The sequence below is a fragment of the Narcine bancroftii genome, chromosome 4 (genome assembly GCF_036971445.1).
Source record: "Narcine bancroftii isolate sNarBan1 chromosome 4, sNarBan1.hap1, whole genome shotgun sequence".
NCBI classification, from domain to species: domain Eukaryota; kingdom Metazoa; phylum Chordata; class Chondrichthyes; order Torpediniformes; family Narcinidae; genus Narcine; species Narcine bancroftii.
Window position 1 is genome coordinate 280,567,491 of NC_091472.1, and position 27,565 is coordinate 280,595,055.

At 39.6% G+C, this 27,565-nt stretch overlaps 1 protein-coding gene across 7 annotated transcripts in view; it reads right to left on the reverse strand.

The window, feature by feature from the left end:
• Positions 1-13,948, reverse strand: part of ccnt2a (cyclin T2a) — a 28,423-nt gene extending 14,475 nt beyond the window's left edge. For 4 of the 7 annotated variants that reach the window (XR_011356723.1, XR_011356720.1, XR_011356722.1 and 1 more), the window contains exons 1-4: positions 13,739-13,948; positions 11,649-11,730; positions 4,988-5,116; positions 4,620-4,680 (exon numbers count right to left, since the gene is read on the reverse strand). Coding sequence is in view for 3 of the 7 variants with exons in the window: in XM_069935191.1 (XP_069791292.1) it covers positions 4,620-4,680; positions 4,988-5,116; positions 11,649-11,730; positions 13,739-13,893 (427 nt within the window). In the remaining 4 variants the exon portion in view is untranslated. The remainder of the gene's footprint in view (positions 1-4,619; positions 4,681-4,987; positions 5,117-11,648; positions 11,731-13,738) is intronic. The other 3 variants (XM_069935191.1, XM_069935194.1, XM_069935193.1) reach the window with 3 other exon arrangements.
• Between the last annotated feature and the right edge of the window lie 13,617 nt (positions 13,949-27,565).

Consider the following 27,565-nt stretch of genomic DNA (forward strand, 5'->3'; position numbering starts at 1 on the left):
CCCGCCGCGGCGCCCCTCGGCAGCTCCCCCCCCGCGCCCGTGGCACCCCTCGGCAACCCCCACCCCACGGCACCACCCACCTCCAGCACCACTCACGAGCCCCCCCACCACTTGCAATAGCACTCACTCCCCACTTCCATTATTCGCAGCATGACCCAGCCACCCCCCCCACCACTTTAAGTAATCCCTATGCCATCAGTGCTCTGTGATTAGTAAGGGATTGCTTACTAATGTGCGTGGGAAGGGAAGATTGAGAACCACTGCTCTAGACCCAATTGTTACTGAAATATTTTGCTTGAGAAAAATTGTCATTGGCCCATTTCCTTTGGAGTTTTGAATCTGTGCACATACCAAGTCAATTAGGTATGATTAAAAGTAGTTTTTTTAAAAAACTTTTTCTTTCCGCCCACATACCACCTTAAGCAATCCAAAAAATGGAACGTGGACATTAAGCGGCACATACCTTGTATATATCAGGGTCCAATGACTCATTGTGTTATATCCGAATTCACGGTCTAGTGAGGTTCCACTGTATTGAGTATAGGAGTTGGGATGTAATGGTAAAGTTGATTAAGATGTTGGTGAGGCCAAATTTGAAGTATTGTGTGCAGTTTTGGTCACCTTTACTGCAGGAAAGATAGCAATAGGCACTTTTACACAGCCATTGAACAGTAGAAAATTTAAGGAAAATTTCTGCTCCAGTGGCAATGTTAAAATGTTGGGATGAAATTTCTTATGCAAATTCAATCCCGTAATTTTTCCACTCGTACCCCTACACATTTTTAAGGAGCGGCTGTAGTGCAAATTGACCACAGCCACTCTGTAAGAAACAGTTCCACCTGTGACAAACTCTGGAACACAGGAAGGCTGTGTAAATGACCAGAATGGGACACACCGGAGGCAAGTATGTTTATTTTTTTGTTCAGAATAATTCTTAAGTTTCTGTGTAAAAATGCCCTAAAAGATAGAAAGCGTATAGAGAAGATTTACTCGGATGTTGCCCAGACCTCAGGAATGAGTTACAGCCAAAGGTTAAACAGATTAGGGCTTTATTCCTTGAAACATGGAAGAATGATGGGAGATATGATGGAGCTATTTAAAATTATGAGGAGGACAGAGTAAATATAGGTAGGCTTTTTCCACTGAATAAAGGTGAGCTACAAACCAGAGGACATGGGTTAAGGGTCAAAGGTTTAGGAGGAACTTTTTCCACAGGGAGTGGTGGGAGTATGGAACCAGCTGAAGTGGTGAATGCAGGCTCAATTTTAACATTCAAGATAGGTACATGGATGGAAGAGGTATGTATGGATGGCTATGGGTGCAAGTTAGTGGGGCTAAAAAATGGTTCATCACTGGAAAAGACCTGCATTCTTGCATAGTTCCTTTCTTGGAAAACAAATGCAGTCTAATGCAGGTGATTAGACAAATAAATATCAACTTTCACAAAATTAAAAGGTTTAGAACTTGTTCCCTTTTGTTAGATAAAAACAAATATAATTTATGATTAGTACATTGTAAAGCAACAGTACAAACAGAACTGTAATAAAGTTACATAATTTTAGTTGGAGCAGGAATTCCCTTGAATCTCACAACATCCAGCCTGGAAATCACAACATTCAGCTCCTGGAAGTCAAGAATTCTCTACATTTATAATTTAGTCAGTTCCAGGGAAATTGTGGTTTTATCTGAATGAAGTCAAAATGTGTGAAATAGGAAGTAATCTAAAAATTACATTTAACACCAACAATAGAAAATAAAATAGTATTAAAATAGAAATGTAAATTTCCACACAAGTATCACTTGGATGATTATGGCAGTCAATTGTTAAATTAATGATTGGTCAACTTGTCAGGTGGTATTCTAAACTAAACTCAATAGTCCTTTTTACATAGAGAAGCTGCCTTATTGCACAACTCAAAATGTGAAAGGGAAATCTAAAAGATGGATTCAGCGTTCACTCTGTGGAGTTCTTTTACAAAGGGGTTCGACTTCCCAGGGAAGAGACGTGATTCACAGCAACGCTTATGTAGAGCAAAAGCGCCAGGAAGTGAATCATTTTGTTATTTTGAAAAAGTCCACAATCACTTGTGATGATTTGTCAGGATTGGCTGAAAATAAGAAACTTATTTATAAAATGCTTTGCTTGACCTCAATGTCCATTGGCTATTTCAGCCAATAGGGCACCCATTGGCAGAGCAATTAACATTATTGTTTATTTTCTCTATAAACTTGATTTCACTTCTCTTTGGGGGTTCAGAGCACGATATTTGCATTCACCCAATAATGCGTCAGTAAGTTCAGAACCTCGCTGAAAATCTGTCCTGGAAGCTGACAAGAGTTGTTACAGACCAGTTTACCACATGCTGACCAGGCTGGGGTCTTGCAACTGCAATAGAACCTGATACTTATAAATTCCTTTTTTTAAAGGATGCACCACCTTCTCTTACACTTTCTCACAATGTTTACATGCTTCAACTTAATTTTCACAAGCTGTGCAGTTTAGTTTTCAGTTTTATGCGCATTGCATACCTCACGAAAAATTGGTTTAATTTAAATCATTTACTCATGTGAAAGGAGGAAAATAAGCTTGTCTACAGACAAATCCATAATGTGTCGCAGACCTGGCACTTCCCCAACTCCTCCCTTCCTCCACGCTTCCTCGCTCAGTTTAAGGCAGCGGCTGTTGTACTCCGTCCCTACAACACTGTGGGAAGGGGGTCTTGTGGCAGAGATGCAAGGTACTCTGAACTAAGGCTGGGTGTGTTCACGCTTGAACTAACCAGAGAAGCTGCCCAGGGTTTCAACACTGGCTTGGCCAGTCATGGCTCCCTCCCAGATGGGAAAACATTCCCTTTCCTTCGCTGAGAACACTTGAAAGCAAAAGTTAATGAGCTGCAGTTGTTTGTGAGGAGGTCATGTGTCACTCTCCTGCAGGCAGGACAAAAGCTATTCCGGTTAAGTGCTGTTCCGATCCCTGGCATAGGCTGCGTAGCTGGAGTTGCAGGCTGAGGATATCACTGTGACATCAGCTCCCTCCCTCCCCCATTCGGATTCAGCATTTGTTTGTGTAGGCAAGAGGTGGTACAACTTTGCTCATCTGACAGTAGGAAACCTGGATAGAATTGGACGCAGCTCCACCTTTTCTGCATTCACGCAGGTAGGTGAAACAAATAAAATCCAGAGATAACCGGTTTTGAAGGCACTATGTAAAGGGGATAATGTTTCTTCAATAGCACCAATGTGCTACTTTCCCCAGAATGTAAAGAACAAAATGCAACTATCTTTCAGTACTGCTCAAATCAGCAGTTTAGGTGGATTAGGGCAATACAGTAAAGGAACAAAAGATAATGTTAGAACCCAAAAGAACAACAAAGAATTCTGATATTATGCAAGATACAGGAAAGAAAAGCAGATCAAATACAATAGAAGAGCAGGATCAATAATGGACAAGAGAGCAATTCAATGAGTCTTTCTTTCACTTCTTGCAATCTATCCTGGGATAAAAAGCAACAGAATGAAAACTTTACTCAAGAATGACAGTTTAAAAGGGAAGAATGTGTAGTATTGGGAGAAAAGAATTAAAAGGCTATGGCAAAAATACTCTATTCCTCAAAAACATTTTGGGAAACAAGATGAAAGATCTCTATGCGAAACTTCCCATTCTCCTGGTACTTAGGTATTGTTTAGGATTAGGATCCAAAAAAAACCTCCAAGTTTATCATTTTAGTTTGTGTTCTGGAACCTGATCAAATAATTTCTAATGGTATTTCTTGAAAGACCACAGAATAAGTTTAAGAATCTATGCATTAGTTAGTTCAGGTGCTTTGCTGTTCCGGTGTGGCCGATCATGTCTTTCCATCCATCATCCATGTAGACCAACTCTCATTTCCTCCACAAATCCTTTAATTTCTACCAATTAAGAGAACCAGTGTAATATCATGGTTCCATACGACATTCCAACTTGATTATAAAGCACAATTTTTATATTTCCGCTTTGTTAAATTGCAAAATATTATCATGGCGTACCAACTCCACAGAAACGATTGTGTTTCAAGCCCACCACTACTATTTGTGCAAGAATAGAAAGACTGGTACTTATCCAATGTGTTTAGATGTCTCAAACAATTTTGTAAATAATGAATTACAATTAGAATACCACTACTGTAACAATGGAGGCTTTCAGCAAATACACATCCAGAAAATCAAGTATTAGCCACATTATGTTTAATGTTCTTAGACCTCTCCCAAATTTGACACACAATATGAAACACACACTGCACCCTGTAAAGCTAAAGGTTTAGCATAATGGACTCATCAGTGAATTCCAGCTGCACAAGAGTGATGGCCTGCTCTAAACAATGGTTTAATTTAGAAATTCCATTTAGATAATGCATGAAGCTTTTGAGAGCAGAACAATGAGTGACCATTTCTACCCATTGATGCTGCCTGACCTGCAGAGTAACAACAGTTCATTGCTTTTTTTCCCCAATTTTCCAGCATCATTAGTTTTCTCTATTACAGATACACTATCGTTTAAAACGAAAGAATTCAATAGACCAATATCTGTTGCCTTCATCCCTATCAATTAGAACAATGAAATAGCCCCAATATCAACTTACCCAAGGTTTGCAATATTATACTTTCAAGTATGACCAGGTCTTGAGCTTGCTGAAGATATGCCTAAAGTTGAACAAATATGTCTTAGAAACCAGTTTGAATAGCAGACTCTAAACTGTATTCTGAATATTTTTGCTTAAACAGTAATCTACATGGTACAAGTGGGTAAAAAAAAAACCAACCATTTTACAAAGTTAATTTTTGAAAATATAATCTAATAGCAAGCTAAATCAATGAAGATTTTACGTTCAGAAATGTTGCATTGATCCCCACACATTTACCACTCAAATACAACTTTTTCATTAAAATCGTTTTAAATAAATCCTGTTCATATCCTAAATGTCATTCCGCCATATTATTTACAACTTACATCACTCTTAACATCCAGTGGTGGCTCTTGAGGGTTCAAGCATGCATGTACTACTTTTATGACATGCTCAAGTTTACGCGGCTGTTCCTCTACTTTTGCAGCCAAGAACAAAGCAGCAGGTGAAATTACCTGTTAAAAATGTTCAGACATTAAATGTTTGGATGAAAACACTGAACGGTACACAAAAGTCAACAAAATTTTGACTGGAGCTGATACCATTACAAGCTTTGATCAAAATGCTTAAAATGTCACCATTCTTTAAAGCAATTTTCAAGAAAGTTGGTTTCATATTACATTCAAAACGCAGAGATGATTGAAAATATGGTGATTCACATCTTTAGAAGAGTTTTGCCCTCTTCCTATTAAAAAAATGTATTGCATTTAGCTGTGTTTAAAAGAAAAACATCTTTATGGTCCTGACATTTGGAAGATTAAATTACAGACAAATTAGGTTATAATGGTTCAATTCCGTCTCAATTTTCAATCATAATTCAAAGTTTGAATTGTAATTGGTCAACCCAAAGCATTTAAACTGTTCAGTTAATCATCCGCACAAGTTAAGACAGTTTGATAAATCAGACACAGGAGAAATTCCACACTGCATACCGCAACCATTTTGGGAATGCAGCATCAGTGTGAAGTTTAAAACACATACCTTTGTGCACAAGTCCATTTTAAGAACTACCCATTATAAATGGTAATGCTTTTAACCACACAGGACAAATTACAATATACAAAGACTGAACTTCTTCACAGCAATAGGATGACATTTGCATTTCCCAGATAAATAAATTCAATAAAGTTGTGCAGAATGGGTTGAAGGTTCTCAAGACCTGGATCTGTAAAGTTGCCATCAGTGCAGCTGCAAAGTAAAATGATTAATTAATATAACACCAGCCAATTCCCTCCATTTGTCACGATAGAATAAACCTCATTCTAACATTAGAAATTGCCCAGCTCTACATTAAATTCAATATGTCAATGTTGTTTTTAAACACCGAACTTGCCAGTTTTTTTTTTTAAATTTATCAGACACCCTTTTTCCATTGTTCGAAAAACATACAAATATTTTCAAGATCGGATATCAAGAATGAAAGTTAATTATTCAAGTTCACAAATGGAAGAAAAAGACCATTACTCTTACCCAAAACTTTAGACAAGAATAAATAATCCCTGGACTTTATCAAAAATTCCACTTCACCCTAAAATAAGTGTAACCAATGTTGAAAATGCCATTCAGCCTTCTAACTTACACACAAAGCACCCCACAAATCATTTAATCAAAGCACGTGCAATATGCTGTTTCACTTTTACTCAAAATGAAGTTTTTCATAGCTTTAGTAAATAATTACACATATTGAAGCAGTTGGCCACCAGGCTCCTTGTACCTGCTCTACCATTCAGTTGATCTTTTACCTCTGCTACTTTTAAAAAAATAGCATTTGGGATACAATGCCATATTCCTGCTTTCCAAATAAAATCTATTGCATATTCTTGGCCACCAAAACTCAGAACATTACAGCACAGTATAATACAAGCCTTTCAACCTACTACAATCTATGCCTACTCCACAACAATCTAATTTTTTTTTTGCATAACCCTCTTTTTTCTTACAAAATCTATGGCACTTGAAAACCCCTCTGGGTGAATAAATTCCTTCTCATCTGTCAAATCCTTATTTTGAAACCATGATCCCTGGATCTAAACACCCCAGCTAGAAATCAAAACTGCATATTCAAAACCAAGCTCCTCCTCTAATCCCATCATTGATACATATAACTAAGAAAAAGGATGACCATAAAAATTACAACCAAAAACCTAGAATCATTTATTACCTTTTCCTTCTTGAACAACATACTATTGCTTTCTGCTCATTTTTCATGCAGCTAAATGGGCAAAAAGGATGGCATGGAAAGTGGACCAAAAGGGATGTCTGTGCTGTACAACTTTGTAATTTCCATTCATAGAAGTCTTATTTAGCTCAGAGATACAGCACAGTAGCAGGCCCTAGCAATTCACAAACCAGTACACCTAAATTCACCCATGTGACCATTTACCCACCTAGCCCCGTCTTCGGAATCTGGGAGGAAATCAGGGAAACAAGAAACAACTTGCGTATTGAACTTTTATGTTCAAATTCATAGTTTAATAGATTTTATTTTCAATTAAATTAGAAAGCATAGAATAAGAGAACATATACCAAGCAATAAGAAGAGGTAAGAAATCAGAACACCAAAATGTCATGCCATGTGAAACAAGAAAATCTGCAGACATTGAGTGCAGTAAAACACAAGTGCTCTAAAAACTCATCAGATCTCACTGTACCCATAGGAGGCAAATGTACATAACCAATATTTTAGGCCTGCACCCTTCTTCAAAGCATGAAGGGCTCAGGCCCAAAATGTTGGTTATATATCTTTACCTCCAATGGACACGGCAATACCTGCTGAGTTTCTCCAGCACTTGCATTCAAATAGTGGATAATCTATCAGATTCTGTCAATTTAATCTAATGTTCAGTCACTGGGTGCCTAAATGCTTAGAAGCACTTTGAAACATTGAAGAGTTATGATACTGTAGCACCACACATAAGCAAGACCTTTCAATGAGGACTCAGGAGAAAGCCACTCCACAACCCAACTTCTGATGAACAATTCAATTACCAAACAGTGGGGGGAAAAATCATGGCAGACCAACTTGGAATAACCCTGCAATTTAATTCAAGAGCTGAATGAAACAGGTTTGCATATGGGTTGAAGGCTTGTTACTTATTTGATGAAACATGCATTCTAAAATGTAAATATCTTGTATTGACTTCACCTCCAGCTTGAATTCAAAGCCTTGTCCATTCTTGCCACAATTCCAAAATACAAACTTTCCATTTGTCACTATTCTTCTGAAGCAGCAATTTCATATGACAAGGGTCTGGTAACAATAAAACCTCTTGCACAACTAGAAATCTGGCCTACAAAGACAATTTTATGTGTGACTTTCAAAGAACATGCTAAACATAGCTTCTTTGTGACACATTTTCTGCAAACCAGAAGGGTCAAAGTGGCAGTCATATCCAAAGATCTTGGATGCACAAGATTCTATAACTGGCCTGCTAATTTCTCCAATGATCTTGGGTGCAACCTAATAAGCAAGCAAAGTTAGCTAACAAATTCTATACCTGGACCACTCGTGCCTGCTCTAATCGGAAATATTATTTCTCTCTCTGGGAAGCCCACCAGTCAAAGAGCAGAGCTGTGCAGCTGAACTGTCCTTCCTCAGAAATCCATGACATTCTGCATGGAATTAGGGGATATGGGGAGAAGGCAGGTAGGTGGAGTTAGGTCATAAATTAAATCAGCCATGATCGTATTGAATGGCGGAGCAGGCTCGATGGGCCATTTTTGGCCTACTCCTGTTCCTACTTCCTATGTTCCTATGCATGTCTGTAAGCTAGTGAGAGGACCAAATTTGTGACACAAAGGCCCATCTTCAAGTACCAGCAAAGTCAGGATTAAATGCTTGTTGGTACAACTCATTTCAATCAAGATTGATGCACTTGCTCCATTACTCCTCTTGATCACAAATGAAGATTTGTAGCACCATATGCATGCCAAGAAGAGCTATTCATCAGCAGTTCATGGTGCAAAATCAATCTGTTATGAGAGAGAGGTTGTGTACGACCACAATCTGCTCAATGTATTAATTTTAACTCTAGACTAGCTAATCTTAGGCAGCTTGATGGCAATAGCGCAACTATACATATTTAATGTTTTTCACCAGTATAATGAAAAGCATATCAAACCTATGAATGAAAATAACTATGCAAAAAGTATTCCAATAAACTTATTACTTCAAATTTAAAGTCCTGAAGTGCTATAATCTCAATTGTAATACATCTGGTTTACTTCAATTGTGCAGTTTTTCAACTTTCTTAGGAAAAATAATATGCCTACAGTGCATGTATAATGCAGCTCAAACATAAGATGCAATACAATATTCTGGGAGTTAAGGAAGCTTCTTCACTCGATAAGGAATTCTGGATAGTTTGTCAGACTCACATAATATTCAGGATCCCTCAAACCATGCCCACAAAGAATGCAGTACATGGAATGCAGCAAAAATCCATAGAAAGATTTTATATTTTCAGTGCAATTCTTTTGAACATTTATTTTGTACCAAATAAAAATTGCAAACCCTGTAACTTGTGACAATTATGAACATAAATATCACAGAATTCCTGTGAAATGAACCAGTGAATAAAAGATTAAACAGTTCTCAATATGTCTCATCATCATTATCAATGTTTTGTTGACAATATCCCTCAATGACCTTGATTTGAAAGTCACTCCCAATAAGAATTAAGAGGAGTCATAGATTCAAAGGGTCTGTTGCAATTTTATGACAAACCCTGTTGCTAAGTGTACAAAAACACAACTTGAAAGTGCATTGCAGTAATCCATACATAGGAAAATTATAGGACAATCCCAAGATGGATCAGCAAAAAAATTGCAGATCTCAAATCCAAAGACACAATTTAAAACACATGAACAAGGGAACTTACTTCAGATGGAAAGAGCATCCAACATGTGCAAAATTCACAAACTTTGGGGTGGGCAAAGATGAAGCAACATACAGTATTTCACAGGTACAAATGAATTCAATTTTCCCTGTGCAGAAGAGCTGCCATTGCCAACTGGAGGAAAATCATCCCTTTGTGGTGATGATAATACAAGGCAATAAGTTTATAGGCAAGTCAAGACGGCATAGTTCTTGCAAAATATCAAACTACTCATTCTGGCAAGAAAAGCTTATTTCCAGAATTAGTTCCATTATTAAAGAAAAGCTAACAGAATGCTAATGTTTATTGGTAGGAAATTGAATGCAAAGGAAGAATGCTTCAGCCACCTATGGTCTGAGAGGCCAGAGCTGGTGTACATTATTGTTATCCTTATTTCAGGATGCTAATGCATAATTCAGAGATTTACCATTCTGTATAATGGAGGATGGGCACATTAGGTTTGCGTTCTTTAGAGTAAAAAGGCACTTGATTAAAACAACATTCAGAGATTTTGAGTGGGTGAATGTGCAGAAAGCATTTACTCCTCTGAAAAAGTCTTGAATTAAGGCCCACTATTTAGCAATCAGGCTCATCCATTGATGGCTGAGACAAAAATTTATTTTGAAGAATTGCAAGTCTTGGAAGCTCTCAGAGCAGAGGAAGTACAATACTTTAATATTTTTATATAAGAAGAGATATTTGAAAAGGGGTGAATGGTTACTACAGGTAGATAAGAATGTTAAATGAGTCAAGAATTAGATAAGCCACGATCTTATTAAATTATGCAATACAACGTCAGAATACTCTACATTACTCTCCAGAAGCTCAGCTGCCCATTTTTCTGGGAAGAATGCCCAGAGAATATACCAACAAACCAAAATACAAGTAAACCAGCCTAATTAAAATAAAAGTAATCAAATGCTGAATGCTAAGTGGAAGTCTAATAAAAAAGTAAAGCAGAATTTTCAAAATTACAATTTAAAAATTAAATTTAAAATTATACTTTAGAAATTGTAATCATTTATTTTTGACAGGTCCAATTTAATACTTATACACGTCAAAGCTATTCACAACCATTCAAAACCAGTAAGACACTGTCTGCCAACAAGCCTCACCAGCTGTAAAAGTCACTAACTGCACTTCTGTCTGCTGAGATGGCCACATGCTACACTATTATTCTGAAGTGCTACCCTTCCAAAAGATAGCACTCAGTTAAACAAAACAAGAAGGCCCAGGAATCTGATGTGCCCCCATTGTCTTGCCTAATGCAAGAAAATACCGACACTAGCCCATACCCTACAACACTGAAAGGTTTCAAAGTGCTTCAAAGGCCACCACTGAGGATTACTTTCCTAGCATACTTTAATAATTTGCCTTTAGCTCATCCCTAATATTAAAAAAAATTATTTTGGCCTACACTTTTCATTGGCGATTTACTTGAACCACCAATGACCAGAATCTCAAAATACATCAAATATACATGTTCAAATTTCATTGCACAAAAGAACAGAGCACAGAATAAAATCTGTTATGGTAATCTGCATCAGATTACATAAACATCTTTACAGCACAAGAATCAATTTATAGGACTAAATTTGCATAAAGACTAAGACAATTATTATGTGTTAATAAGGGTAAAACATATGCAAAAAGTTGCTTGATGTTGGCAAGTTTTGAGAGCATCTACTGTGTGAATGCACTTAGGAGCAATTTGCTGGTCATTTAAAAACATTCTGTTCAGCTCAAACAATTTTGTTGATTTGTAATACTCAAAAAGTTAAAAAATTAAAAAGAACTTTGACAAATACTCCAGTATCCCCAAAATTAACTCTTCACATTCATATGATGTGAACTGTTACAAGCCACGATGATTTTTGCAACATTACTATAAATGTGATGTAATAAAAATGCAGGAGTAAAACATTTCCCACAGGAATGTTAAAAATCATATACTTGTACATTATTGCGAGTTAACTAGACGCTATATTGAAACTGAAATTGCAGTCTAATTATTAGCTACAAAACTAAATAAGTAATTAAACTGTGTCAAACTCAAATTTGCTGATTAAAACAATTTGTTGAAAATTAAAAGGAAATTAAAAACACTTACATTTCTATGAAATCTTGTGAAAGAATGTTGCATATAAAATCTGTGCATATAAACAATTGCAGTGTTGATAGTTAATTGAGAGCTAAAATGTGCGTCAAGGAAAATGCTGCAATAAAAATTATTAAAATTTTGCTTAAAATGTTAAATTAGTAAGAAATTCAAAAGTAAGGGGTATTTAGACGATAAGAACTTTACACCATGAGCACAATTAAGGGAAAGAAAACATTCTGAAAAATCTGAATTTGAAGCTTACACATAAATGAACATGTCACTTACAATCGTAAATGTAACTAGTTATAAATTATAAATTTATTTTGTCCATTTTTTTGAAGTGTACAAAGCTCCAAAATCCATTCAGTTACTGTTGCTAAGATGATCATCTTTTAAGATAATGGCATAGATCACCACCTTCATGACTTTAGCATTTAGGCAAAAAAAAACCTCCCATATAAATTAATTCAAGAAAATAAGTTTCTAATTGTTGGGGTCCAAAATCACACATTAGACATGGAGGATTCTCCTACAATATGTTCACCCAAGATAAATCCTATTTGGAAAAAAATGGAACACTATCAGAAAGGTGCCAGATCAGCATTGGGACTACTAGATCAGGAACATGATTTATACATGCATCTCTGAATTTAAGGAAACCTTAATTAGTTTTGTTGCACGAAGCTCAGACAGGATTGGGTCTTCAAATCTTGCAGTGAATAAATTAGCTGAAATAGTTTAAAAACAGTAAGAATACACAATGGAATAAAGTAAAACAATGGAATAGTACAAAACAGACACAGTTCTGCAAAATTATCAGGAAATGGGTCACGATTTACAATTTTTGAACAGCGATTAGTTTGTGAATAATATTTATTTTATTAGTCATGGAGAGGAAGGGTAGTGCAAAAGAGAAAATAGACTAAGCATAACCAAGATCAACAGGCCTACTTCTGCAGATCAGTTTAGTTTCCCCAAATGCAAAAAAAAATTAAATATGTCTAATGACACATAGATAACAACACTGAAGTGCTGCAAATAGGTGGAAATCAAAGCAGACTACTCTAATTCACCAAAACATGCTGCATTGCGTCTAACCATTACGGATCAAGACCTCCAGGGTCTTGGCACAAATTCAAATCTTTGAAATTTATCAAAATGAATTAGAAATTTCGAATCAGGACACAAATTAAACTTTTAACTGTTTATGGTAAGTGCATAGACGCCGTCCAAAATGAAGCACGTTTGGGAAAATATGCACGAGATCCAGATTTCTAATAAAAAAGCACATTATGGAAAGACGGAGACAACTGTCAAAGTGGTTTAAAAACTTCACAGATCACGCAACATCCGTGGAGAGAATCGAGTGAACAATTCGGATCAAGTTTTCCCTCAGAAACAGCCCAAGAGAACAGTTCTGAACGATCAACTTTCTTCCCATACACATCCTCGGATTTGATTTCGAGGCGACCGCAAACTTCGCATGAACCTCGATCGAGATCCTCGCCTTCAACAAGTCAGCGAATGGGCAAACTTGAGACGCAGCTGAACCCATGACGCTGAACCATGGCGTCGTTCATGAAATGATCGCCGGTCTGACCCGGCCGCCATGTTGTCTTTTGTGCCTTGTTGCACCACCTGCTCCCATTCCCGAGAGCAGGCCTCCCCGCATTTCCCCCCCTTGGTTGCCGACGTGGGATGCGAAGGGAACCCCACAAATTGGAAACGCGGGTGGCCTTAAACAACCCCATCTTAAAAAGAATTTCCCTTCCTCAACCAGAAACAGCAATGAGGTACCGCCAAAACAAAAAGAAAAGCCGACTTCCTACGCGCGCTCGATGCGGCCCGTTCCCAGGCTGAAAGCGAAGCAGTTTCTCCGCGAATAAAAACGTTGTGAACCAGAGCTCCTTTGGCAGCGAAGGGAGTCGGACAACGACGGTCGGGGCCGCCTTGACCGAGTCTCCGGCGTTGGCCGGGCCCAGTCGGCGGCGCCGCCATGTCAGAAAGGACGGGGCCCTCAGGCTCGCTCCCCCCCCCCCCCCCCGCCGGCCCGCCGGCCCGCGCCACATTCCCACAACGCTTCCACAGGCAAAGGATACACGTTCAACCGCTGCCCCATGTCTTGCACCAAGTTGGCGGCTTGCTGCCGGTACGACAGCTCCTTGTCGGTGTCGATCCCGCACCGCCGCGACGGCGTGTTCTCCAGCTGCTCCCGGGTGAAATACCATTTCGGAGACGCGGTTGAAGCTGCCATTGACCCGACACCCAGACCGACTCCCAGCGTCGCACCACGCGCATGCGTCCTCCCCGCGCGCGTGCGCGCACACGCTCACCGGACGTGAGTGACGAAGCCCGCCGGCCGCGCCGCGCCGCGGGAAGGCCCAGTCGCGCAGGGTCTCGGGATTTGTGGTTAAATTGGAAAAAAAACCTCAAGAATAAAGAACCGATTAAAATGTTGGAAAAGCCAACTATTTCGAATGTTGGAAAATAAGTTAGAATTACTCCGTCGCCAAGGCTCGTCGGTGGCTAATGTTGCCGTTTTGAAGGTCTGCAGGCGCTGTGATTGTGCCAACAGCAGAAATGCTGGAGGAACTCAGCAGGCCTCGCAGCGTCCACGGGAGCGACAGGTATCTCTATCACTGACGTTTTAAACCTGAGCCCTTCTTCAAGGGATAAAGAGAGTGCTGGGTGGGGAGTCCAGCCCAACAAAAGGTATTAATTGGATGTGATGAGGTGAGAATTGATTTTGGCCTTGTGAAAGGAGACAGAAAAAAAAAGTCGGGGTAGGGGGGAGGAGAGAGAGACAGAGCTGGAGAAGAGGGAAGTTAAATTTCTTTGAAAGCCAGAGAAGACGAAAATAATGCTATCCATTTGGAGGATGCCCAGTCGGAAGATGAGGTATTGTTCCTCCCATTTGGCAGTGAATGAGACCATGGACAGACATGTCTGCAAGGGCAAGGGAATTTCAGTTTGAAGACCTTGGGGTGGATTAAAATTGCATTGTATATTACTACTTTTTAACTATTAGCTTTTCAAAGATGTAATCAACTGAAATAATTCAAGATGCAAAGGGATGATTAAATTATGCTGAATTTTTATGTGTGTCATCCTTCCCATTTTAATCATGGTTAGAACATCCTTTATATCCGTAGTTCTTGTGTACATTGTGACAGAAGTTTGGGATAGATTTTTGGACCTGATACTGCTATTTAATTGAGAACTTCCCAAATAGAACTGCTGCTGGTGGGACCTGCGGGCAGCAGAGACGTGGCGCACCCCCATGGGGTCAAACAGCCCAATCCCACTGCCGTCAGCTCTGTCCAGGCTTTAACTGACCTGTAAATGGAACAATTTAAAATCAAGTGACCGCCGGGTCTACTGCTAAGATGGCGGCGTCTATGCTTGGCAGCAGCCATGAGTGCTTGCAGAGGACTGGCACAGGGCAGCAGAAAACGGGGAGACTCCATCCCCCACCCCCAGTTAGAGAAGGAGAAGCAGAGGACATGACCCACAGGACGATGACCACAGCGAAGGACCAGTGGGGGTTGCTGTGGCTGAAGTACCCAACAGGTTCATTTACTGCAATAAAGAGTGATTGTTGACCTCTCAACTTGCCTTAGTGAGTAAGAACCCTGGGATCCAATGGACACCACAGAATCAGAGGCAATTCCATTCCTCATGCACATACTGGCTGTCCACTTTCCAAAAAATTGAACTTTTGAGGAATTGGCTTGTCTGCTCTTCAAGCCAAGTTGTTAAAATGTTCACTGTTAAGCATACTTTTGTTTTTAATTTTGATTTTTCAAGTAATATATTAATTTATTTCATTCCACGTCAAGATTGTCACAGTTCATAAATTCCTTGCCCGTGAGAAAATATGAAAAGATGAAGTGCTCAAATATCAGGGGTGTTTTTCTGGTTGGCAATTGGTGGTGAGCAGGCTGCCGCAGGGGTCACTACTGGGCCTGCAACTGTTCACGATATACATGAACGATTTGGAAGAGGGGTGAGTGTAGTATATCTAAGTTTGCTGATGGCAATAAATTGAGTGGAAAAGCAAATTGTGCAGATACAGAGAGTCTGCAGAGAGATAAAGATAGGTTAAGTGAGTGGGCAAGGGTCTGGAGACGGAATACAATGTTGGCAAATGTGAAGTTGTGGAAAATCAGAATATTATTTTAATGGCAAGCAATTGCAGCATGCTGCTGTGCAGAAGGAGTTCAGACTGCTTGCAATTAAAAAGTTGGGTTGAAGGTGCAGAAGGCAATGGAATGTTGGCCTTTATTACAAGAGGGATTGAATTTAAGACCAGGGAGGTTATACTGCAACAGTACAGGGTACTAGTGAGACTACATCTGGAGTACAGTTCTGGTGTCCTTATTTGAGAAAGGATGGAGTGGCTTTGAAGGCAGTGTGGAGGAAGTTCACCAGGTTGATTCGAGAAAGGAGGAGTTGGGCTATAGGAAGAGATTGTGTCATATGGAACTGTACTTGCTAGAATTTAGAAGAATGAGAGGGTACCTTATAGAAACATAAAATTATGAAAGGCATAGTTAAGATAGAGGTAGGTAAGTTGTTTCCATTAGTCAGGAAGATCAGAACTAGAGGACATAGCCTCAAGATTCAGGGGAGTAAATTTAGGACAAAGATAAAAGAAAACTGCTTTTCCCAGAAGGTGGTGAATCTGTGGAATTGGCTGCCCATTGAAGAAGTGGAGGCAACCTCAGTAAATATATTCAAGACGAGGTTGGATAGATTTCTACAGAGTAAGGGAAATAAGGGATAAGGGGAAAAGCCAGGTAGATGGAGAAGAATGTATAATCAAATCAGCCATTGAATGGCAGAGCAGGCTTGAGGGGTCAGATGGCCTACTCCTGCTCATGTTTCTTATGTTCGTATGTTATCTGGAAAGGGATTTATTGACTCCATGTACAAGATAAATTTAATTATTACAGAGATCCTTGCAGACTATCTGTTACAATTCCAGGTAATGGATACCCTCGATGGTCAGAGGACCCAGACTCCCAGGGAGAAGGTGCATCTTTTCTTTTTGTTTTGTTCTTAGACACCCTTCCTGCAGAACAGGTAAATAATCTCTATTCTCTCCCATCCCCTCCCAACCTGCGTTCTCTTCCTTTTGTGGTTGATTCAGACCATCAAAATTATGCCAGATTTTTGAAAAAGGTATCCAGTTATGCCTCTGTCCCAATCTTTCCTCGTGTAAAGTTCCTATTGATTGTTCCCACACTCTATGCTCAGCTCCTTTCTGGTTTATAGAATTGAACAGCACTGAAACATGCCCTTCAGCTCAACTGGTCCATGCTAACCATGTTGTCTACCTAAGTTATTTAGTTCCATTTGCTGGCATTCAGCCCATATACTTTCCTATCCATGTACCTGTCTAAATGTTTTGTAAAGACTGAAATTGTACCCACTTCTTCCTTTGACAGCTCATTCCTAATACCTACCATTGTTTGCATTGAAAAAGTTACACCCCTATCCCTTTTAAAACTTTTCCCCTCACCAAATCAAATCCTTGTTTTAGACTCCTCTATCCTAAGAAAAAAAATTATGATTTATTTATCGACTTTATCTATGCCCTAATGATTTTGTATACTTCTGCAAGGTCACTCTTCAGACTTCTGTGCTCCGAGGGAAAAAGTCCCAGCTTCTGTATTACTCAAGCCCTCCAGTCTCATAAATCAAATTTTCACCCATTTAAGCTTAATGACTCATTTCCAGAACTGCATACTCATGTGATTTCCTTAATATCATACACAGTTATTCTACTTGGCTCATTATTGCAGAATAATGTGTTTTTCAAGAATATCCTCTGTGGGCAAATGATATTTGTGTAGATCGACTAAAAAGTTGGCATGGATGTGATGGGACAAAGCATTGACTTTTGTGCTGAACCACAATAATGGTAATTCATGAAGGATAATAGAATGCAGTGGTATAGAACGACCTGAAACCTAAAAATGTCCCCTCAGAATCAGGGTCGTCTTGTACACTTGGTCTAAAATGCAGACCTTATAACAATAAAAATGTGTTAGAAACTCATTTAACCTACCTTAAAATGTCTTACAATTACAGGAAACGAATCTGACAGGAGACAACAGTAGCCATTTCTGCAATTAGTCCCAGGGCGCAGTCTGTTTACACTATCTCGTTACCTCTACCACAATAAATCGTGCAGTGATTCCCGCTTCTGTAAAACCCTACCATGGCTCCAACTTATAAACGTATGAAATATCAAGCTAGTTTTAAGCTGAAAGTGGTAGAATATGCCAAGGCCCACAACAATTGTGCTGCGGCAAGAGAATATGGTGTAACTGAGAAGATGGTACGAGTTTGGAGATTGAAGGAAGACTTACTGAGGAGTATACCCAGGAATAAATGTGCAATGAGAGGAGGCTCTGCACAATGGCCCATTCTGGAGAAACATGTAGCGGACATGGTTCGTGAGCAATGTCAAAAGGGATATGTTGTAAGAAGAAATAAAATCCGCATATTTGCACTTCAGTGGGCTGAAGAAAACCAAGAACACAGCAAAGACTTCAAAGCCACTACATCATGGTGTCGTCGTTTCAGGAAAAGAAATGATCTTATACGGAGGCGGAAAACTAAAGTAGCACAGAAATTACCAGCAGATCTTGACTTTAAAATTATTCATTTCCATCGCTACGTAATTCAACAACGTAAGAAACACAATTATCTATTAAGCTACATCGGAAACATGGATGAGATACTTATGAATTTTGATATAGTTGTCAATACAAAGGGCACAAAAACAGTGTTAGTGAAAACAACAGGACCTGAAAAGACAAGATTTACGGTAGCCCTTGCATGCATGGCAGATGGAACCAAACTCAACCCAATGATAATTCTCAAGAGGAAAACTATGCCTGAAATCAAGTTTCCTATTGGAATTATTGTTCACGTCAATGAAAAGGGGTGGATGGACGATGAAGGAATAAAGTTATGGATTGATAATGTATGGTGTAAGCGACCTGGTGACTTGGGAAAACAGCGGAGCCTCTTGGTTTGGGATATGTTCCGGTCTCATTTAACAGAGGTAGCAAAAGAACGAATAGCCAACACCAATAGTGATATGGCAGTTATTCCTAGTGGATTAACATCAGTTGTACAACCACTCAATGCTTGTCTGAACAAGCCATTCAAGCATCGTTTTCGTGAACTATGGATTGAATGGATGATTAGTAGCAAAAAGTTAGATACAAAAGATGGGAATATAAGTGCTCTGGAACTGAATGTGCTGTGTGATTTTGTTATTAAGGCATGGAATGATATTAAGGTGGAAACAGTCATTAAGTCCTTTAAAAAGTGTGGCATATCTAATTCACTTGATGGTACTGAGGATGACATGTTGTGGGATAATGAGCAGGAAGCTGAAGCTACATCATCTGAATCAGAGGTTGATCCATATGATGATTCACTGATAGATGTATCTCAGGATGTACTTCAAGAACTTCTAAAGTCAGATGGCGACGATGATGATGAACCTTTTGAAGGATTTTAAAATATGGTGACTGAGGTTGTTTATAAAATTTGAATCTTCACTGCGTGTTTTGCTTTTAGCGGCTAGCTCAATGACCTTGCAGCACTTGCAAGTGGGGTTTGAATTTAAAGGAAGGTGCACTAAGGGCCTGACCAGGACACTGGCGTGGAGGTGAGTCGGGTTACGCCAAGTATTTCCCTATCCCTGCCTAGTAAGACTCTAATAGTAGTAGATATATAAGCCTTACTGGGAGGTGGAGTGTAATGATGACAGCGGCACAGTTAGTGTAACGGCTAGTACAACACTGTTACAGTGCCAACAACCAGGGTGAATTTAAATTTTGTTATGGGAATTACTTGGTTAAAATGAACTTTTTTATAATTAAACACTACAATACTGAATTTATTTTTTTAATTACTTTAAATTTGGCACTATCTTTTGTCTTTCAAACTGTGATAGTCCGATTTATGATTTTTAGAAGTTACAATGGTTCAAATCCATACTTTCAATTTCGAATTCTGATCTGTTCCCGCACTTGTGATTAAGCGATATGCTATTCTCTCACGATGCTGGGTTCTGGCAGCATCGCACAAGCGTATCGTACAGCATTCTTCATGCCCAGTGTGCTTTCAGCTGTGTACGTTAATGTTTTTTTTTCAGTGTGGAATAAAGGTATTCAAATTTAATTATTTTAAAAATGGTAGACGCAGTATTTTTTTGACTTACGAATTTTTCAACTTGCGATGGGTTTGCTGGAACGCAAGCCCTTCGTAAGTTGAGGAGCACCTGTATTCTTAATGCGGATGTATTAGTTAGGCATTGTAAGAGTAAGCCTCAGTCAACTGGAAAATTTGCATTTCAGGCACATGAGATCCCCAAATGTGGTGGATAATGATGACCCAGTCCTCATCAAGGGTTAAGACCTTTAAATTCCTGGGTGTCAACATCTCCAAGGATCTGTTCTGGAGCCTCCATGTTGATGCAATAATGAAGAAGCCTCACCAGTGGCTATACTTTGTGAGGAGTTTGAGAAGATTTGGTATACCACTGAAAATTCTTGAAAACTTCTACAGGTGTACCATGGAGAGCATTCACGCTGGTTGCATCACTGTCTGGTCTGGAGGAGCCAAATCTTAGGACAAGAAAAAAACTCCAGAGGGTTGTAACTCAGCCTGCAACATCACAGGCTTCACTCCACTGAAGACATTTACATAAGGCAGTGTCTTAAAAACACAGCCTTTATCCTTAAAGATCCCCACCACCCAGACCATGCCCTCTTCACTCAGCTACCATCAGGAAAAAGGTACAGGAGTCTAAAGACTAGAACTTAGCAGCACAAAGACAGCTTCTTCCCCGCTGTCATCAGATGACTGAATAATCAGTGAACCAAAAACACTGCCATACTTTTCATGCACTATTTTTATTTTTTAATATTATTATTGTCAGATGGTTTATATAACATCTGCTCTATAATGCTGCTGCAAAACACCAAATTTTGTGACTTGATTGTGACAATAAAGTCTGATTCTCTCTGATTTTAACGGTTACTTTATGCTGCAGGCATGTCCTGCCTTGATCAACCCTGCAGGCAGTTATCAGGACATCAGTTCATCTGCAGCAATTGTAATTGTAATTTGTGTCATTTATTCACATCATTAAGTTTGTTAAGCCATTAATAGGTACTTGAAGTCAATTCCTCTGCAGCCATAGTTTAGACTGCTGTTATACACATAATAAAGATCGTTAAAATGTAGTTCAAGGCAGTGAACATTTAAGGATATTCCTATCCCTATCCTTCCTGCTCTTTTACACAATTTCTCACTATCTCCTTTAAACCCAGAGAACTAACTCTATTTTGAATGAATGCACCATTTAAATCTCCAAAGTCCAATGTGAAATGAATTTTAAAGATTTAACTGCCTTTAGAAAAAGTGTTTTCTCAGTCCTAAGTAGCCCACCCCTTCTATTCTTTCAAATCAGGGAAATGTTCCCTATTCATTTAGCCTGACAGGCTCTTTAAGAATATTATAGAACGTAGGGCATTACAGCACAGAACAGGTCTTTTGACCTACTGTGTTATGATGACCTATATAAACCGACTCAACAATCTAAACCATCCTACCTTACACCCATAATCCTCTATTTTTCTTGCACGCATGAGCATGTAAAGACTCCAATGTTGTCGTAAGACAGACAGAGAGTCACCACTTTGTCCAGCGCCCCTCACAGATGTTCCTAGATGACCAGTACTGTGCCTGTTTAGCTTCCGAGATCAGAAAAATCCCAGGCATATTTGGGCTATTAGGTGACTATAATAGAGTATTTTAAATGTCCCCATTGTAGTAGCCTTTAGGAGCACCCCTGGCAGTGTATTCTAGGCACCCACTACTCTTATGAATTTTTAAAAAATTCCTGATGTCATATTATACAGATGTCCTCTGGTGTTTGTTGGAGTCACTTTGAGGAACAAAGGTGCTGGCTTCCCAACCAATCTATGCCTCTCGTATCATGTAGACCTCGATTAAGTCACCTTATCCTTCTTCACTCAAAAGTAAAAAGCCCCAGCTTTGTTAACCTTGCCTCACAAGACACATATCCAAACCAGGCAACATCCTGACAAGTTGCCTCTGCGTCCTCTCCAATGCTTCCACTTCCTTTGTGTAATGAGGCAACCAGGACTGAACACAATATTCCAAGTATGGTCTAACCAGACTTTTACAGAGCTGCAACATTACCTCACAGCTCTTGAACTCAATCCATCAACTAATAAAGGCCAATGTGCCATAAGCCTTCTTAACTAACCAATCAGCCTGTACCACAACCTTGACAGATCTAAGGATTTTGACCCCAAGGGAACTCTGTTCTTCCACAATAGTAAGAATCCTGCAACTAACCATCACCTTTGAGTTTGACCTTCCAAAACACAACACACTTAACTGGACTGAACTCCACCCAACTCTGTATTCTGCTGTATGTATCTATCTTTGCTACATAAAGTACACTGTTTGACCAGCTGAGTTTCCCTAGCATTATGTTTTTGCTCACCTCACTGACAAAAGGCAAAGGAGGAAAAACCCATCACCCAACCCCAACCAACCAATTTTCCCCTGCAGCCACTGCAACCGTGTCTGCCTGTCCCGCATCGGACTTGTCAGCCACAAACGAGCCTGCAGCTGACGTGGACTTTTACCCCCTCCATAAATCTTCGTCCGCGAAGCCAAGCCAAAGAAAGAAAAGGTGTCTGTAGACTTTTGTGTTATACACTTCCAACCTTTGTGTCATCTGCAAATTTACTGACCTTCCATTTTTGTCCAGGTCAAATAAATTATAATTTTCAATGAGATTTTCATATAAACTTTAAAGAATGTATCCTACTGCATCTCTCCTCACACTGCAAACTGCCAATTCTGGAAGCAGTCTATATATTTATAACCCTCTTCACACCGCCAATGTTCCTAAGAAGCAGGTAAACTTACTGGGCATGCAGTACCTGTAAGCCATTCACACTGGGCCATGATTTACCTGGTTCATCTGGACCTCTTGGATCTAAGGGGGGTCCCAACTTCCAGCAGTGATGTCACGAGTGACATTATGTACTCAGGCAATAAAATTGTAGTGGGAATAAAGCACATATATACCCAATATATAAAAGGCCATGGGAATATCTACCGCAGTGGGCTTCAGACTGTTCAAACTTAGGACAAACCCACAGACCAGCTTGTCATTCCCTTAATAATAGAGCATAACAACTATTTACATAGCATTACATTGTACTAGGTAAAAGTAATCTTGAGTGATTTAAAGCATAAGTACGTGCTGACGGCTCCACCAGGCGTGCGCTGACAGCCCTGCCAGCTGCCCTGTGAAATATAACTGTACATTAATATTTCACAGGGCGGCTGGCGGGGATGTCATTGCGTACATGTGCTTTACATCATCTCAGGATTACTTATAATACTACCAGACTGACGCACACACGCAGGCACTAATGTTACTAATGGTACCTGGTAGAACTGCTTGAGCATTCACAACGTCACAGAGTGATTAACGAGTTAACTGCCGAGCTCTGATACTAGCAACCCCCTGCCCCCAGAGGCCAGTTGATTTTTACTTTCCCTGCCCGATTGGGACCTTTCACTCTGCCAGATTACCTACTAAATACAGACCCGCTAAATTGGAAGGTTCAACCTACTTTATTTGGTGGAGTGAGAGGGGCTTATACTCTTCTATGCCTCAGAGATTCAAGTACACATCAAGGGACTTATTGAATGCCATGAATGATCCTGCTTCAACCACTCTCTTGGGATGTGCATTCCAGATATTCACCTCTCTCCCGTTATCCCCTCTGAATCTCCCTCCCCCACTCCACCCACCACCCCTTGTGAATCTGTGATCTCTTGTCTACTTTGATATGGGGTAAAGTTTCCTGCAGTCTTTCCATTCCCTCATAATAGGTATGTTTGCTGGAGAGAATGCAACTAATATCTCATAACTGAAAAAGAACGTCCCAGTGAATCTCTTTAGCATCCTTTCTAGCGCCATCACACACAGTGCCCTCCATAATATTTGAGACAATTACACATTTTTCCTTTATTTGACCCTGTGATCCACAGCTATAAATTTGTAATCAAACAATTCACATATGATTAAAGTACACATTCCAGATTTTTGTATACATTTTGGTTTGTCCATGTAGAAATTATAGCACTTTTTATATATAGTCCCCTCATTTCAGGGCACCATAATATTTGGGACGTAACAATGGTATTTATATTAAAGTAGTCATGTTTAGTACTTTGTTGCATATCCCTTACATGAAATGACTGCTTGAAGTCCGTGATTCATAGACATCATCAGATGCTTGAGTATCTTCTCTGGTGATGGTCTTCCAGGCCTTTACTTTAGCTATCTTAAGCTCCTGCTTGTTTCAGGGGCTTGGCCCCTAAAGTTTGCTCTTCAGAAAATGGAAGGCATGGTCAATTGGATTTAGATCTGGAGACTGACTTGACTATTCAAGAATTTTCCAATTTTTAGATTTGAAAAACTTTGTTGCTTTACCAGTATGTTTGGAATCATTGTCATGCTGTAGGATGAAGCGTCAATGTGTTTGGAGGCCTTTGCTTGAACTTACCTCAGAATTCATTTTGCTACTGCCATCAGCAGTTACATCATCACTCACTGAAGATAAATGTGCCAGTACCTATGGCAGCCATACATGCCCAAGCCATGACACCGGCATGAGGTTTGCTTTGGATCTTGGGCAGTACCTTTACGCCTCCACATTTTGATTTTACCATCACTCTGATACAGGTTAATATTGATCACATCTGTCCACATGACCTTTTTTCAGAATTCTGTAGGCTCTTTTAAATGCTTCTTGCCAAACTCTAATCTGGCCATCCTGTTTCTGTGGCTAACTAGTGGTTTGCATCTTGTAGTATCGCCTCAATATTTTTGTTCATGAAGTCTGCGGACAGTAGTCATTGACACATCCACACCTGCCTCCTGAAGAGTTTTTTGATCTGTCTGAGATTTTACTTCATCACGATAGGAATTCTTTTGACATCCGCAGTTCCTTGGCTGACCAGTCCCTTTGCGATTACTGAGTTCACCAGTACGCTCTTTCTTTTTAATGATGTTCCAAACAGTTGATTTTGGTAATCCTAAGGTTTGTCAATGTCTCTTACAGTTTTATTCTTGTTTTTCAGCCTCATAATGGCTTCTTTGACTTTCATTGGCCCAACTCTGGTCCTCGTTGAAAAATGGCAACTACAGACTCCAAAGGTGATCAAAATCTTAGAACCAAGCCTTGCTCTCTTATACCTGTTCCATTGAAGCAATTAAACATACCTGAGAACTCACAAACACCTGTGAAGTGAAATGTCCCCAACATTATGGTGCTCTGAAATGAGGGAACTGGGTATAAAAAGTGCTGTAATTTCTACATGGTCAATCCAAAATGTATATAAATAACCTTGAATAAAATGTGGAATGTGCAGCTTAATTACATGTGAAGTGTTTGATTACAAATGTAAAACTTTGGAGAAAAGGAAAAAAAGTGTCTTTGTTCAAAATATTATGGAAGGCACTGTATAGATAAATTTTACATTTAGACATACAGCACAATTACAGGCCCTTTTGCCCATGAACCTGTGCTGCCCCATTTCACCCAAATGACGCAACAAACCCGGTATGATATAAAGAGTTGGAGAAATCTGGAGCACCCAGAGGAAACCCATCAGACATGGGAAGAACCTACAAACTCCTCATAGACAGCATCAGATTTGAACCATGGTCACTGGTGTTGTAACAGTGTGTGTTAGCCACCATGCTAACTGTGCTGCTTACTATAGTTTGGCACGCAAAACTGCACACAGCACACCAGTTGAGGCCTATCCAAAGTTATATAAAATTGGAGCTAGCATTACTATTTTTTTTTAATTTTCAATGCCCTGAGCAATCAAGGCCAGCAACCCATATGGCTCTTCTCACTGTTATCCATTTGAGATCGTTTTGCGTAGCATGTATGCTCTGTCCATCCTGAGCTCCTGGTTACATGCCATTTTCAAGTCAAGTTTATTGTCATCTGATTGCACAAGTACAACCTGATGAAACAGTATTCTCTTGTCCTTGGTGCAAAAAATGCAGACATACAAACAGACATAACACTCATACAGACAAGCAATACACATGAAGGACAAGGATGCAAATATAAAATGAATGAATTAAGTAAATATTGTTTCATGAATGAGAGAGTCTTGGATGGTTATGATGAGCAGTTTCTTTCATTGTTCAGCATTCTCATTGTTCTTCCTCAGTTTGGTGGTGCTGGCTCTGATACTCCTGTATCTCTTACCAGATGGGAGCAGCTGAAAGATGCTGTGTGCAGGGTGGAAGGGGCTCTCAATGATTTTGCATGCCCTCTTCAGTCAATGATCCCGATAAATAATGTTGATGGGGGAGAGGGAGACTCCAGTAATTTGCTCTGCCACAATTATGGTCCAGTGGATTGACGTCTGAGTCATTTCTGTGCAGCAGCTGTGCTTCACTAATGCAGCTGTCAAGGATGGTCTCAATAGAGTTGACATAATGGTCGGTGAAGGGGTGACAAAATGGAGTTTAGGTAAACGGATACGTTCAGTGGAACAGGAGCACACAGAATCAATGGTTCTACCAGGACAATGGGTCTACCTTTGACAAGGTTCCACATGGGAGGTTAATAAGGAATGTTCTCATGGTGAAATAGTAAATGACAAGAAGCTAGAGAGTGGTGATGGATGATTGGTTCTAAGACTGGAGGCCTTTGACTAGTGGTGTGCCTCAAGAATCGGCGCTGGGGGACCATTATTGTTTTCCATCTGTATCAATGATCTGAACGATAATGTGGTAAATTGGGCAAGTTCGCAGATGACACTAAGATTGGAGGTTTTATGGACAGCAAATAAAGTTTTCAAAGCTTGCAGTGGGATCTGGACCAGCTGGAAAAATAGGCTGAAAAATGGTGGATGGAATTTAATGCAGTCAAGTATGAGGTGTTGTATTTTAGAAGGACAAAGCAAGAAAGGTAGGGCACTGAGAAGTAGGGTAGAACAGAGGGATCTGGAAATACAGATACATAATTCCCTGAAAGTGGTGTCACAAGTAGATAAGGTTTTAAAGGAAGCTTTTAGCATATTGGCCTTCATAAATTGAAGTAATGAGTATAGGAGTTGGGATGTTATGGTAAAATTGTATAAGACATTGATGAGGCCAAATTTGGAGTATAGGATGTTGCCTAGACTTCCGGAACGGAGTTACAGGGAAACGTTAAAAATAGGTTAGGACTTTATTCCCTGGAGTGTAAAATAATGAGGGGAGACTTGATACAGGTATTTAAAATTATGAGGGGTAAGACAGAGTAAATATGGGTAGCTTTTTCCACTCAGGGTAGGTGAGATACCAACCAGAGGACATGGGTTAAGTGTCAAAGGGAAAAGGCTTAGGGGGAACATTAGGAGGAACCTCTTCACACAGAGAGTGGTGGGAGTGTGGAATGAGCTGCCAGTTGAGGTGGTGAATGCAGGCTCAATTTTATTATTTAAAAAGAATTTGGACAAGTACATGATGGGAGAGGTATGGAGGGCTATGGACTTGGTGCAGGTCAGCGGGACTTGACAGAAAAATGGTTCAGCACAGACAAGAAATGCCAAAGGGGCCTGTTTCTCTGCTGCAATGTTCTATGGTTCTAATTAGGTTTATGGATCTTGGGTAGGAGTTAGCACTGGGCAATGCAGAGCCTGGAAACAATAAGTTTGGAAGCTATGGAAGGGAGGTGACCAGAAGTGATGAATTCAGAAATACTGTGTGTGATGGTTTAATGAATATTGATGGGGTCCTTTTGAAGGGGTAAGCAAGAGGAGCTGTA